We start from the raw sequence: 16,481 nt of genomic DNA, 5'->3' as shown, positions 1-16,481 counted from the left end.
TTCCTAAACATATAAGTTATTACATAATGCATAATTACAGTATTGCTACTGTAAAACACTGCATTGTCTCCGTGCTTCACAGCAAGGTTTATGTTAGTTTATCGAAATCTGTCATTTTATATTTTTATTTTGTTGGTGAAGATGCATCATATTGACGACTGAGCACTTTTAATGTACATAACCACACAGCCAAATGCTTTTGATGGCAAACCTAGTTCTGTGACCTGGATGCATTTGTCTGTGCGACTGGTGCTTCACCCACGAGCTGCTCTCATACTCCTTGACATTATATTTTTTTTGTTCACCCTGTTTCTTTATACCAGCTACCTTGAAAGTGAGATGGTCACAAATTGCACTATTACGCCTAATTTGCCCAGTTCTCTTCCTGCTACACTATCCATTCTGATTGGTCTTATTTTCTTCCTCTTACATAATTAATACTTAAAGCTAAGTAGATGTTTACGCAAAGTAGTGATCAATAGTTCCATTCATTCTGTACATCTACAGATCTAACGCACTACCATACACCGTAGTTGGCCTCCATAGCTCACTTTGCTTTATGATTGCATAATGTATTATCACCTGCGGGAGCGAGCCGGCCAAACTGTTTTCAGTGCCTTTTTATCATATCTATTTATTTGTGTCCATTCAACCTTTTAACATTTTACAGACATTCTTACAGGGCTCACAAAGTCGTCTTACCTACTTGCATAGTCGAGTAATTGTATGAAGTGGGAGTACCATTTGCAGTGGATGTTTGAAATTTTAACATTTACTTTGTTTGCAGTAAAGGTCAAGTAAAAATTTAACTGTGCATGGCTAGTAGCAGTGTAGCAAACATAGTGGGGTTGTGGTGACATGCACCGTTTTACAAGGATTGCGTTTACATTTCCATCCGTTGCCATGGGTCGAGTGCATTTCTCTTTCTCTTAGGTTGAGTATGTAAACTAAGTTGCTCAACCTGCAGGTCCAGCATAATTTTAAAGAATTTGCAAGGCCTGACTCTTTTCACTAATGTCTTACTTCAGCGATACACAAAAATGCTGTATTGTTGCTCATTCTATCTCTTTAGTACAAATAACTTCTGGTGACATTAAAAAAAAAAAAAAAAGCCATACAACATTGCTAATCAAATGGGTTGGTTTTCTAATCAAGGAAAATGTAAGTGGCAAACTCTGCTACTCAGTTGTTGAAAACTAATTTATGCCTGGAGGAGAATCACATTGATCACTGGCGCTTTCCAAAAAGAAACCCCCTAAAAACACTAACCTCTCCATTGTAATAATGGAGGGGTTCCAAGTACCGAAAAGAACGTGCTTATTCATACGAGCAAGTAATATGGACACAATTATAAAATGATTTAAAAACCAAATCACTTGGGGGTTTGATGGTTTTACCCAAGGAACTTTGGTTGTCACATGTGCGAACTGTTGCCCTTCAAAGCACAGTCATTAATATTAGTTCTTATGTATTATTTCCTCCCTCATCTAAGATATCGCAGTTGTTCTCAGAGTAGTTTTCACCACTAGGGGGTGCACTGTGGCTCTTCCACTGCTCCGCTTGCCGCCTTTACACGCCTGTGACTTTCGGGTCAGTATATATAGCAGCGCAGTGACCGCCGTTCCTTTTTTCCACGCACTTTGTACGCTGATCGGAAGACGTCCATTGAGCTTACCTATTTGTTTTCATACACCATTCCTACTCCGTCCAAGGCCTCCCAGCTTTAAGCTGTGTGTGGACTGTGGCTGGCAGATGTTGGTGTCGTATCGCCCCTGGATTTGTTTACATTACTTTGGCAAGTAACATGACATCAGTCCATGCACCCGAAGGTCCTCCATAATAAGGTGGTTGAAGATCTTCACATTCATCCACAAGGTGAAGGGTGAGGCTCTGTGGTGTTCGTCTCGGTCGCACAGAGCGGACTGAAGAGCAAGCAGGCTCTCCCAAAGGAAAAGAGTCCTGAGTGAGTCCTCACACCAACATTAGTCTTCCTCTTCGAAAAAGAATAGTCCCTGTTCCAGGGAGTACCCTGTACGTCGGAGCAGGTATCTTTTTCATCCCAATCCTCCACTGTGGTGGAATGGGAAAACTTCAACCTGAAGATGTTGGATATCTTCATGGAGCCAGTGGATCCAGCCTTGGGCCCTTGGCTTCAGCTACGATGCTGTCTGGTTCTGCTAAAGTGCTGCAGGGTCACACTATGGGCCTCATTATGGCCGTGGTGCTCCCGTAGTGAAGGGTGCCGGTGCGGGACCTGCACCCTTAATTACGGGACGCCCTATTACGAGATTCCCTTGCGGGACCCGGTAAGGACGCCTGGGGACCAGGGAGCTAATAACAGGCCTGTTATTAGCTCCCCTCCCCATTCCCATTGAGCCCTATGGGGGCTCAAATGGGAATGGGGATGGGTTTTTCCAGTGAGGATTTACCGGGTCCTCCATGGTTGGAATAGCCCGGTAAGACCTCATTGGAGGAACCCGGTACTGGAGCCCCGTATGGAGGCATCCATGCCCTTAATAAGGGGCATGGCTGCCTCCATACTCGTAATGAGGCCCCATGTCTGTTGCGACTGGCAGGATACCCTCAGGGGCCTTCGGGAGCAGCGGCCTCGACACCGACCGGCGGCATCATGGACACTGGCATCTGCAGGAATACGTTCTGCTCCGTAGGGGCGCCTTCATGTCAAAGATGTAAGTCATATGAGTGCAATCTGGTGCCCTATTGGCTGTAACCTATGCCCTCTAGGGAGGTGAGGGACATCCCAGAAGAATTCTAGGTGTAAGGTGAGGATGTGCTGGGTCTGGCGGAGGGCCTGCTGGTCATATGTTTCCTAGATGCCTCCCCATAGATGAACATTTTGCCAGCTCCCACCTCAGGAAAGCCTCAAGCTGCCTTCCAGCACTTGATGGCTAAGGTGGCCAGTATTCTGGGGCTATCTGCTCCGTCCAGGCTCAAGGATCAGTATGAACTTTGTGATATTCTGGACGGTGCCCCCAAAAAAAGTCTCTCCTACCCTTCAGTGTGGCAGTGGAGGCCCACGTACTGGAGGTGTTGGAGAAACCGGCATCTGTTTTGGCAGTGGACAGGGAGCTTGCGAGGACGCACCGCCTTGCTCCATCGGGCCTGGTTTTTCTTTCCTCCCATTCTTCGCCTGAACAGCTTGTTGGTTCAGGCTGTGACGGCTAGCCTGAAGACTTCTTCCTTCCATCGGACAGGGAGAATAAGAGGTTCAATGCATGGGGCAAGACAGTGTTTGCTTCGGGCAGTTTTGCACTGTGGGGCTGTGAATGCCTCTTGTGCCATGGCAAAGTGGTGGTAGCCAATGCAGCTGTGTACGCCCCAGAAGGAGAGATGGACAGTTTTCGGTCCTTGGTCTTTGATGACAAGTAAGCGGCACGCCACGCCAGATGCAGTCAGGACTGGACAGGGTTTGTGGCCGACGTCCAGACCAGGTTGTTGGACATGCCTTTCGACAGGCAGAACCTTTTTGGATCGAAGGCTGACAGCAGTCTTGTTAGATCACTGGACCTTCTGGAGGGCGTTCAGTCTTTGAGGCTAGCGGTACTGAAACTTCCTGCACAGCTGTCCTCCCAGGGCAGGGGTTATTGCCCCTTTCTGCCTTTACCCCAAGGGGCTGTGGTCAGTCTGCCTCTGGAAGAGGGCAAGGCAGGTGCTTCCCAAAGGGGCACCCGGCAGTGGAGGGGCGCTTTACTGTAGCTGCTGTCCACATCCAACGCTTGGGGCTTACAGGCCATCTGTCAGGGATATTAACTCTCATTCCTTCAGCGCCCCCTGGACCATGGCCCTCTGGCCACATCTTTGTCTCCAGACCCCATCCTCCTGGATCCCCCTCTCCCACGGAGGAGGTCAGTCAGCTTCTATCAAGCTAGTTCTGAGTTACGAATGAGGGAAAGGGTGGTGTCTGGCGTAAACCTTCTGCGCCCCCACCCTTGCGGTAGAAAAGCTTCTGGAGAACCGCTGTCTGGGATAGGAATATCGTAGGTGAGGAATCCGTGGGAGAAACGTCCATCCCAAAGAACATTACCGAGAGGGAAGCAATTTGTTCTATTAATGGAGAAGGATACTTTTCCCATTTCTTCAGAGCATCGTGATCGGGTCGTACATTTTGGCAAAGGTATTGTTGCACTTTCTTTTTCAGACATGTCGTCTTTCTCCAGCAGTAGGCAAGATGTTTTTTTCGATTAACGGGTACATTGTACACATTTGCAGTTTCCATACTAAATGCTTTTTTAACCTATTGATCTTCCTGAAATGAACTTTTTCACTGCCAACTAAGTTTGAAGGGATCAAGATTGCTCAGAGCCGCAAACCATTTATCTTCTGCTTCTGGGCTAAATGAGCCTGGTTAGCTTTTCACCAATTGCTGTTTTTAAATCACCATGCCAACTGGTGCCATGTGAACATTAACTCTGTGTGTATGGGGAATGTCTAAAAATGCATTAGTACCTGGCGTGGTTGTGTCCACTAGATACACGTAACGTAATTGGCTCGTTTCCGAGCCATACCACGGTGTAATCCCGTGGATGCACCTACGTGCCTGTGTTTGTTCCCGGCAGTGGGGGTATTGGAGGGGGGTGGCAGCCTTAGCAAATTAAGAGGCTCGAAACGGAGCAATCCCCGCTCCGAGCCTCCCCAAGGCTGGAGGTTGCCTTCGTCCCCTACACCCCCCCTCCCCTCCATATCCCCTTCCCACCCTCCCAACACCACTTACCTTCTTTTTCTTCTTTTCTCGGGAACGGACGCGCTGGGAATAATTATGTTCCCAGCGTGTCCGTCCGCTCCCGATGGCCGCCATGGAAAGGGAAAATGGACTACGTTTCCTCTTTCCCAGCGGCCATTTTATTTGACTTTTTTTTTGTGTTTTTTTGTCTAACGGGCCGTGGTACTAATGGCTATAAGCCCTTCGACGGCAGGCCAATACCGCCCACGGGGGCATTACCTGGGGCGGTATTGGCCCGCTGTCTCTGTCAAATAAAATGCCCGCCGGGAAAAGAAAACTTAGTCCGTTTTCCCTTTCCATGGTGCCCATCGGGAGCGGACGCGCTGGGAAAAGAAGTGTTCCCAATGCGTCCGTTCCCAAGAAAAGAAGAAAAAAGAATTTAAGTGGGGTTGGGAAGGTGACGAGGGAATACTTTGGAGGGGAGGGGGGGTTGAGGAAAAGAAACGTACCCGAGTCCCTGGCGGGGGACGGAAGGCAGCCTCCAGCCTTGGGGAGGCTCAGAGCGGGGATGGCCTCGTTTTGAGCCTCTTCATTGGCTAAGGCTGCCACGCACCCCCGCCGGGAATAAACGCAGGCACTTGGGTGCGTCCACGGGATTACACGGTGGTATGTCTCGGAAACGAGCCAATCACGTCACGTGTGTCCTGTGGGGACACCCACACCGGATACTAATGATTTGTATTGATGAAAGTTTGTCTTCTCTTCGATTGTTTGGGATTTTGTTTATTCTCTTAAAAATCCAACTGTTCAAAAATAGGTTTCACTACAGTAAAGCAGTTGTAGCGGCATGTGTCTGTGTTATGGGGGAAATGGGGTGAGACACTGGAATTAGAGTATGATGACGATAGAACAGCTCAGTCACCTCACCAAAAGAGGCCCCTGCAGCAAGGGTGCCAGCCTACCAGCACCCGATAGCCAGAGCTGCATGCTTCCTGGAATATATTCCTGGTATGTTGGTGATGCTGGAAAGAACCCCTCTGTAAATGGGGCTGTAGTTGAGCGATGTCTTGTCTATGGTAGAAGAGCCAGTTATCCCTTTACAATCTTGGCATTGTATCATGGCTACTATGGAGGCTAAATGAGAAAAGGTGTTTGAAATGAGGGCACAGAAGTTAGAATCCCTATGATTGATATTAACTTAATGTGACTGGGGAAGAGCGAGAACCAAAACACTGGTCCATCCTTAAAAGTTCCTTGCAATCGTGTTGTTGACTGCCAGAGTAGAATGAAGTGGCCCAACGGCAAACAGTGGCTCAGCGCAGGCTTTGCAAAAAAAAAAACCTTTTGTGTAATTGATCCAATGATTTGCTCTCATTCAGAGAGCTGGGAGCACAATAGATGACTGTGAACGCCTAGAAAATGCAGCAGAAGGGGGCTGGTTGTTGACAAGAGGGAGCCCCACAGCCATATTGTTTATTCCCTCCTGACAAAATTTATGCAGACTAGATGCTGGAAGGGTATTCCTGTCCTCTTTTAGATGAGAACAGTTTCTGGTGTTAGTCATTCTTGACTTGTGAGACTAAGAAAATGAAGTACATCTCTGACTCGCCTGTTTTTTGTCAGTCAGCCATAGGTGATGTTGCTGATTGTTTAGTGAGGCCGACAATAAGAAACCGGGTCTGTCATTTGGAGAAATGAAAGTCAGTGTGATCTACTGGATTCCTTCATTAAATGTAACGCTTATTAATTAAGAAAGACAGGCTATCACCTATTTTGAAACCAGCATTCGATCTGGTGATGGTGAATTGCCCAGTGAGAACAGATTTGTATTTGCCTTCTAGCTGATCAGACATAGTAAGAGATTGTTGAATTATATCCTTTTATCTCTTGACTACTACAGCGGCGCTTGCGCCACCTGCGGAATATTGCAGCTCGAAACATTGGCAACAGGAATGGTCATCGCCTCCTCGACACTTACTTCACGCTTCATTTGTGTGAAAATTCGAAGATCTACCGAGGTAAGTCACTTGGCAAGCAATTTAAATCCTTCTATTTTACTGCACAGGATTTTCCTCCACCTGTGCGTTTTTCTCAATTTGCTGACTTTACTTTTAACTGATGGTCTAAAATAATTAAAATATTGTTGGTGATGGTAAGACAAACATGTCCTCTGGCGTAAAAAGAATCGCTAAAGGACAATGACAAACTATTTGCTAAGTGTATGAAAATCTGGCTCTCCAAACACAATATGTTTTTATACTATAACTACTGTGGCTCATAATAATAGTTAATGGTCAAATTAATTTGTCTTTGTAGCATTGTTGCAAGAATTTGCTTCTGCTCTGGTGCTGTTCTTTACTTTGCTACTTAAATAAAAAGTACTCCTAATTCTATTTTTCACATTATGGCCTCCTACATCAGATTTATCACATGGACTACACTCCAGCTAATGAAACTTAAAAACCCAATCTGAATAATATATTCAAAATCTGCATTTAAATTTGAAGTTCTGTTTCTGGTCTCACAGCCCTCGGTTGAGTTTAGCAATCACACCTTCCTGCCCCGAGACAAGAAAGAAGCTGGTTTGCAATAACTAGTTCTTTTATTAAATAAAATGGCATGATAATGTGAGGAGTGAGTCACCACTTAAAATTTAAAGGGACTGACCAGAACCTCAATTTAGACCAGTTTAACTGTTCACTTTATTATATGTTGTATGAACACAAATTGTAATCAGTAAAATATGCTTACTTTGAAGCCACATTTACCCTGAAATCAAAAGGTTAAACTGTGCTCAGAATGTGGTTTAAAATAAAACTTTACTCAATCGAAAATGTTAGCCCTAATGTATAACACAGTTTCTAGCTTTGGAATAGACATTACTTGATTGCAACATATCTGACTTCATAGAAGATGCAAACATTTGCAAAGGCTTGGGTTTCTCAGGATTACTGTTGCTTTTAAAATGTTAGGAGAGTGAGGCCTAACTCACTGTTTTCAAGGAATGTGGTTTTCCTTCACAACACACAGTTCAATGTCTTAATTACCGAATGGATTTCAATTGCTTTATCGACTATGGCAGACACCAGTCATAGGACTTGTTTCATGTTCAATTTGAGATGTCCAATGCTTCTAGAGATTCCAAATGACAAAGGAAAGTCCCAATACAATGATGCTACTTATGGTTCTAGTTTTAACTATAAATTACAAAGCACATGCACCTTGTGCTATGTTCCCTTTTCCTGTGATCTAACATTTACGAGAGGATCTCAAAACACACTTAAATGCTATCTGGGGTTTAATATAATCTCACGAATAGGTCTACATAATCTCCGACTACAGGTGCTCACATTTTCTGTCTTTTTAAAGGTCCATTACTGGTAAGCAAACCAACTGGCCTCGGCCAGCTTTGTCATGTAAGCTCTCCCTTCAGACTTTGCATCTGTTCCAAAATCCCTCTCTGTTAATCTGGTTCTTCGTTGAGAAAGCCTTCATTCTGCCCAATCTGGATAAGCCTCTTTTATGGGGTTATGGATCTTTAAATAGTCAGAAAAACACATTTTCAAATCGTGAAACTTTAAATTTAGTTTTGGTTCCATTAATATAATTCTTGCCCTCAGGTGATTGTTTCAACCCATTGCAGCCTCACTCTTTGCTTTTTGGTTCAATTCTTCTTTAGACTCTTTGTTCATATTTTTTATAGTATCAGTGTATATTCATGTATTATTTTTGCCAACTTAGTGATGTTTATTTGGAAGATTAAGTTGATTTTTGTTTTGTGGGTTGGTTGTTTTATATGGAATATTACCTAGGTTCAGTTGAAAAGCATGGTATATACCTTTAAGGAATTTGCTTATTAATCCCTTATGGGCATATAATGGAAAATGACCAACCAGAATTCAAATACCACCGCTTTAAACAGTATATGGTCCTGATGAAGGCATTCCTCTTTATTGATAAATGGTGAGACGCTGATGTCGGCCTTTATGGATCTAGTCCCTTGATTTTCATTGTGAGTTATTGATTATATTGTGAGGTCAATATCCAAGAATTAGGACTATGGATTCGAAGGCTCATTGATTATCCATTTGGTCAAAACCATTTTTCACATAAATCTGAGCAGCATGTTGAGAAATTGATCTTGATTGTATGGTAGATTTTAACATTTTTGTTATCTTTATTTTCTCTTTGTCAAGCATGTATGCATGTTTCACCATTTATTTTTTCTAGTGGGGCATGTATATGATCAGATGAACTGTTTTATTATCTATCTGTTTTGCGTATTTGCATTTATTTGAAGAACAGGGATGTCAATTTCGATCAGAAATAACTTTCAATAACACATTACAGATAGCAGAAGCATTTCCACGAAGGATGCCTGTAAAATAGCTTAAAGACGAGAACCAGTAGTTAGCTTTTTGAGTATGTAAACATTTAGGACCTGTAGCACGGACAAAACCAAAACAAAATGTATATAAGAAAACAGTAAAAAATTAACATTAACGTGAGGGGGCCAGTGCCTCAAACAAAGAGTACTAATTAAATATACAAAATTACATTCTGTTGCTGGTGGCAGTGGCTGGGTCAGGTAGGGAGGCTGGGGGAGTGGGCAGGGGGAGCTGCCTCTTTTGCAAGTAAGTGAAATTTAAGCCAAGCTTTGAAGAGATCCACAGTTGGGCTGGCTTTGATTGTTATGGGCAGCAGGGCTCCAGTGGAGGGTATTACTACAAAATATCACTGTGAAGCGGAAAATACCATTTAAAAAGAAAATATATTTGTGCAGCGCCCCTTTACACTTCATGTACTTGTGGGGGATGAGTTGAGTTAATAAAAAATACGGTAAAATAAATCAAAATTTTTCAACTTCACAACAATGGATTTAATATTTTGACATAGGTCTGCACTGGAGTGAGGCGAGTAGGGAGAAAGAGCGGAAACGAGAGGTGGCACAAGGAACGTATGAGACGCTAAGGTTAAGTGCAGAGTAGGATCAGAAGGGATGAGATGGTGAGTAAACTGATTCAATCAAATGGGTACTGAGAAGCAAGAAAATTGATAGCTTTGTAGAAGGAACTTGAAAAGAGTGGTTGTGCATGGAAAGCCAACCCGCATGATGTCGGCAGATAGAAGTGGGGGAAATCTGGGTAAGTTGTAGAGGGTGCGAGTAGCAAAGTTGAAGACTTTCTCTTGGGGGAGGAAGAAGTAGAGAAGAAGGCCAAGGAGTAGTGTGAGCAGTAGTCCAGTTTGCTGAGAACATGAGTGTTTATAGTGGTTAGTAAGAAAAAGACACATTTTACAGATGTTGAGGTTAATAGGAACAGCAGAGGTTGTGGTAGTGATGAATTGTTGTAGTTTGATATCAAAGGGGATCCCAATATTGTGAGCTTTGGGTGAGGGAGCAATGAGGTAATGCGGGAAGGATATAGGAGAGGGACTGGGAAGGATGCCATTTGAAGCTGGGAGACCGATGAAGTCTGATTTTGAAGAGTCTGTCACTTCATACTGAATTGCGGTGAGACAGTGAGTCTGTTTCGAGATGGCTGGGGTGTGGATGGAGAAACATATTTCGGTGTCATTAGCAAAAAATGGTGCTGGTGAAACCTGAAGGATGAGCCATGAGGGCAGAGGGTCCAAGGATTGATCCCTTTCGGGGGTAGGTTCCAAGGCACAGAGGTGGGAGTCAGAGGCTTGCGAGGATCAAGAGATTTGAATGGGTTGACCTTGCAGGTAGACAGCAATCCAGGCAAGAGCAGATTTTCAAAACCCAATGTCCTGGAGAGTGAAGAGAAGTGGTAAATGGTGTCAAAAGCAGCAGAAAGTTCCAAAAGAATGAGTATAAAAGAGGAGATGAAGTGGTTGGCATTAGGGAGAAAGTTGGAGACATGCAGGAGTATAGCCTCCGTGGAATGTTTACTATGGAAGTCGGATTGTGTGGATCTTCAAGGCACTTTTACGGTCTATCATTCCTTTACTCACGTGCTGTACACAGGATATGCCAGTGGTAGTGAACCATGTCTTAATGCTTTTTCCAGTACGCTACTGTCCACTGTTCTTTTTATCGCAAGAATTACTTTTTGCATACCACATACACAAATTGTGAGTACATGGGGCAAGAATTGTACCATTAGGAGAACTCTTGTGTTTTGGCAGGCGTCCTTCCCACCCAAGCCCGGAACCTCCAAATAAGACCATGCACTTTTGCAGGGTGCAGACTTGACTCTGGAAAGTTCTTTGGGAGAATGGTATTGGCTGGAACTGGTCTGTGGGCTCCTCTGCTCCATTTCAACGTTCCAGCCAAGTTGTGTCTGTTGCTGGACAGATACTTCCCATTGGTGGCCTGGGCAGCCTCTAACCCAGATTTACGATTAGAGGAGAGTGTCTCTACAGCCATTCTGCATGTCATCCCCTGGAACCAAGAGTCTGAAGTCCCTGCTAAGGAGAGACTAAGGACAGCTGCTAAGAAATCAGCATTCCCAAATCCACTCGCCGGTGAACTTCTGAGCCACCTTTTGCAACAATGGGCAGTGGGGGAGAGGGGAGAGAGTCTCCATACTTTGGCGTCTTCCTCCCTTAGAGTGGTGGGACAAACCAGTCATGTTCAGCTGTCCTGTCATATGTGTAGTAGTTTGGAATCATTGCTTGAGCATCCCCGGGGCAATCTGTCCACAAATTGGACACCAATGCTTGCTTGGAGCGGTCTTACCTGGAGAAACGACTCTTTGCATATATCTCCTATCGTGGAACAGAAACCTGGTCGCCTTCAGCTGCTGTTCTCCACTGAGAGGAAGAGCCTGCCTCACCAAGGTCATCCTGCCAACTCTTTGTACCTACAATAGGCTTTGGGTCGACAATTGTTATGGGATTCACAATAGTCCACTTCAACATCCATAACATCCATCCCATCCATCTGCTGGATTCCTTGAACTGTGCCTTTTTATGGCGATCCGAACTGCAGTTTGCCATACTAGATAAAGTCCAATACCTTTAACTACCATTATCCGAGTATGGATGGTGGGGTTTTGTGTTGAATTACTTAAATCCCACAACACGGAGCCGACCTAGCTGCCTCTCGGTGCATTCTTTTTAGCTATCTCTATCTCTCCATCTTCTGGTGCTTGTGGATCTGCTTAGATCACACGCTCTGCATAGTCTGACATCTAGTGGAAGTAGCTGAGTATTAAAAAATGTGTTTTAGAACCTCAAACGGACGTCGACAGGGCGTGTTTAGTAATACAATCCCTAGTGTTACTTGAACTGTACCCATGGTCCTTCGTGCATCGAGGTCCCTCATGTAGTTTTTATCCGTCTTCGAAGTCGGTCGCAAATGCAGAGTTCTCTTCAAGGCTGATGCCTTTTGATTAGCCGAAAGTTGTAATTATAGACTTTCTTTCCTTTACTGTACGCTTTGCTGCACGACCACCTGGCGGCTTGACGGCTCTCGAAAAACAACCTCATCATCCACGACTGACGGCCAGACGCGGCCTTCACAGGCCTTGGCCCATTACAGTAGGGAGAGAGGGTGGAGGTTCTTCATACTGACCTCTTTAGAGAATGCTTATTCGATTATCCCCTTTATTCTTTTCTCGCCAATCTGCCCTTTCAAAATATAATGGACAAAAATCCCTTTAAATGTTGCCCCTCCTGCCACCGAAAAGTCCCGTGGAAGGACACGCACTGAGTGTGCAATCACTGTCTCCCGAGGGATCACTCAGAAAAAGCTTGTAAATCCTGTAAACATTTTAGGCCAAAGACCTTAAAGGATCGGCGGGCCAAATGCTGGGCAGCTCACGACATGCAGGCTGAGGCCTCCATCATCGTGACGGAAGACTCCAGCGAGGGCAGTATCTGGGTCATGAGTGAGGCCGAAGGCAGGCAGGGTCCGACTGAACCCCATGTGTGGGCCCCCGACTGAACCCCATGTGTGGGCCCCTGACTCCAAGAAGCAGCCGGCGGCTCTGTGATAAAGACACCTGGTGGCCAGGGCACACACGAGCACAAAGACCCTAAAAACATACCCCACAGCCGTCTTTCGACGTTACCGTTGAACGATGAGGCCCATGCGGTTTCCAGGGACAACGCCTCAGGTTCTTCACTGTCCTCTGGGCCATCACGTATGCCTTGGCCTCACAACAGTTCCCCAAAACCGAAAACTAAAGTTGGTTCGGACACCGCACATAAAAAACCCTCCTTTTGCGTGCTGAAAGGCGGCGAAAGGGGTTTCGCCGTACCCCGCAGAAAATGCAGGAGCTAATTAAGAAACTAGTCAGTGCTTCACTGCTCTATCAAATAGCTCCAGAATGCACCTAAATGGAATCCTCAACTTTACATATTCTTTGGTGATCACTTTCTAGAAATTAATTTCAACAGTTAAAGTAGAGAATGGCGTATGTTGTACAGGAGCCTTAAAATGGAGAATAAAATCCCTAAATGGTCTGACGGATCCCTGCAAACATTAACACAAGACTTAAATCGTTGAAGGAGATTAATTCCTTTTTTAATGTATGGCCCGCCCTATAGGTTGGGGACTGTAACCCGAGGTGTGTGCCCCAAATCTAGTGACCTATTTGAAATTTGATCCATTTGTGTCTGTTCGGACCAGAAGTTCATGTCACCTATAGGATGTAACGGTATTAACGGTATACCGTTAAAGATACCGTGAACCACTCAATTGAACAATAATAACCGTCACATTGTTTATACCGATATAGCGTTTATACCGTTAAGTGTGCTTTTCAATCTGATTTGGAAAGCTGCAGTAAGCAAGTGTTGCGCAGTCTTGGTCTTGCACTGTTGGATGTGCCATCTGTCGAGTAGTTTCAGTTGGAGCAGTTTTTAATGCCATTCCATAAACCACACGTGCCTGACACAAAATCAATATGTTAGCAATAGGAAGAATGAATACAGTGCCAAGAAGGAAAAGGGTTTACTTTGGGTTGGCGGCTTTTGGGTTTATATATTTATAATGTATAATGTGTGCTAAACATATGACAATGGGAGATTTCCCTGGTTCTATCATTGAATTAACATATAATAAGTCACACTGCGAAATTCAATCATATCTGTGAGTATTCCCTGCTGTCATACCAAAGGGTAATGTCCGTGATTACTGAACACCTTTTGGCCCACAAGTAAACTAAAGGCTGTAACGTAAAGAGTGTGCGAGTATGCGCACAAGCTTATTCTACCATCAGCCTCCATTGATCTGTGGCATGCAGGTTATAAATATGGCAACATGTTCATCTTCACCAGTAGCCAGTGGGGGAGCTAAAAGCCTAAATGACCACTTAAGAAAAGCTATTCAGTTTGCTTTGCCAGTCGCAGCAGGGCTCAACCCCCCCCCCCCCTCCTCCTCTCCACACATGTGTTTGTGTTTGGTGGAAGCAAGGGGTGGCATTTCAGTGGAAAGTATGTTGAAAAGCCCAATTCTGGCCCTGGGTGCCTGGTTTTGTTTGTGATGATAAATCGGACAATTTATGACCTTTTAGAAAATATTTGTTAAGATTGGTTAACTCCACCTGCTATACCGCGATAACCATGATATACCGTCATTTGGCAAAAAGGTTATCGTACCGTCATAAAACTAATACCGTGACACCCCTAGTCACCTAGAAGTACTAGTTTTGAGTTTGACTTTAAGATTTCAGCTGCATACATCAGGAATTAGTTTCTTGACATTGAATAACCTTGAGCCGCGCAAAAGTAAAATGGCAAATCTCAGTATTGATTACCAATCAACAAGTCAAATGGATGGATCAATGATCTTTCTAGCCAATATATGCTGCCATTTTGGAAAAGGTACGACTCCAAATCTAACATATCTAAAGCCACACATCTAACTCAGACTGCCTTTTTTTATTCAGAGTAGAGCCTACCATACTCAAACGTATTTCTAGATTAGATTCCAACTTGACAACCATATGCTGATCTTGTAAAGAATGTGCGGCTGATTTAAAACTGTTTCATTTTTTTTTTTTGAATACACTAAATTTATTTTTTCATTCATTACTCAACAAAAATCTTTTCATTTTACAGCACAACTTTTAATCTTGACAATCTAATTGTCGGATCACATGGTTACTCTGATTTGACTAATATTTCCTCTCCCAGGTTATTTCACCTACTTGTCTTCATTGATTTTGATCTAATATTTCCTAACTGGAAATGTTCGATCACTTATTTTATGCCACTTGCTGGAATTATATATGCTACATTCACAGAATCGAAAAGGGTTGTTCCACTTCTCAAATTGACATACATAAATATAATCAAAAGTGGAGTCCCGGGGGCGTGGCCAGCAGACGCTGGATGAGGATGTGATTCCCCACTGCTCCCAGGCCGCTGGCTTAATCCTGCCAATATCCTGATCAAATATTTACCCGAAACCCAAGAAAACGACTCGAGCTGGCTGCGGAAACCCTCAGCAACAAATCACGCCAACATAAACGAAAATCTGAGAATATTTTAAAAGTTATGCGCGAGAAAGGAGCAGCGGACTAGGCATCCTGAGCAAGATGGCTGCCCGGACACAAACTACGGCCTGAACGGAAGAAACGCAGCACAGCAGCGGATCCATCAACCCGGACAGCGCTGTGTGCGCAGTGCACCTTCACCGACTCCGGCGTCAGAAAGCACCGTGACCGGGTGGTGGGTGTGGGCCCAGAACAAACGAAGGAACATCGGCACCCCCGGCTCCACTCCACACTTGCCTGGGGCAGAGCGGCTGGCGTCGCGGGAGCGGCCTGCCGCGCAGGATCCCTGGCTGTTCCGGCCGCTGTGGAGGCCTGTGCCCCCCACCTCCTGAAGGGAAATGCACATGGTGCGAAAAGGCAGAGCGCAACCGCATGCCTGAGCGTCCGGAAAGAGGTTCAAACAGGAGGCCGTGACTGCAGGCAGCAGACATCTGGGTGCAGCGTGACCAGGAAACAGAGGACTCCCCCTGCGTGTGATTCATAGACCGGGAACTCCACACACCTGAAACTGCTCCACCCGACAGGAGCGGTACGGAGGAGCAGCGCTCCCGAGCTCCAGCCACCCACACCAATGCCCGGTAAGCGATTCACAGCCTACACTCCATACACAAATGTAACAGAAGCTGGGACACCCATATTGGCCCAATGACTACAACACAATAAACAAACACATTAGGTAAACGGCTCAGCGGTGCCACAGACAGGAGCCTTGGGAATGAGGCGAAACCCAGGCAACAACCAACCAACCAACCCACCTACCACAACAAGCAAAAACAGATGCTACCTACATGCCTCCTATCTTTGGGAGAACAAGAATTGTCAATACAATCAGCTCCCTGCTGAGAGACGATCCCTAGCAAACAAGACAATATCAGCTCCAACCACACTCCGGGTCGCAATTGAACGTGCATGTTGCACTGACTCACTGAACTCTGAGGCTGGGGGGCTACAGTCCTGCAACGTATAGTCTTGGAACTCGCAACTGAACGAGGTTCAGGTAAAAAGCCCCTCCTGGATACAGTGTGAACTAAGACCCAGTAAAATACGCTGACAAGGAATGATGACAGTGGAGCGATCTCTGTAACCTGTAGGAAACAAGCGACTCTGAAAGAACAGTAGAGAAGATAGACTGCAACTGCACCTCCCTGGTGTGGCAGAAGCTGAGATTGGCAACATACCATCTTTCATAGAACCACAACTGGGCACTTATGGCCAGCTCCGACAGACATTAAACGACGACTAAAACCCCTGTAAAAGCGAAACGAGACCTCCCAGACTCTGCCAGATCAACTCACAAGAGCTCTTGAACAAAACCGCAGCCACTGGAGGGC

General features: G+C 45.1%; 1 protein-coding gene across 1 annotated transcript in view; it reads left to right on the top strand.

The window, feature by feature from the left end:
• Nucleotides 1–16,481, top strand: part of UVRAG (UV radiation resistance associated) — a 727,264-nt gene that overhangs the window by 146,987 nt on the left and 563,796 nt on the right. The window contains exon 2 of the mRNA XM_069640056.1: nucleotides 6,582–6,699. Coding sequence (XP_069496157.1) covers nucleotides 6,582–6,699 — 118 coding nt within the window. The remainder of the gene's footprint in view (nucleotides 1–6,581; nucleotides 6,700–16,481) is intronic.

This window comes from Ambystoma mexicanum, chromosome 7q (assembly GCF_040938575.1).
Source record: "Ambystoma mexicanum isolate Mex_15411 chromosome 7q, UKY_AmexF1_1, whole genome shotgun sequence".
NCBI classification, from domain to species: domain Eukaryota; kingdom Metazoa; phylum Chordata; class Amphibia; order Caudata; family Ambystomatidae; genus Ambystoma; species Ambystoma mexicanum.
This window is presented reverse-complemented; position numbering and strand designations above follow the sequence as displayed.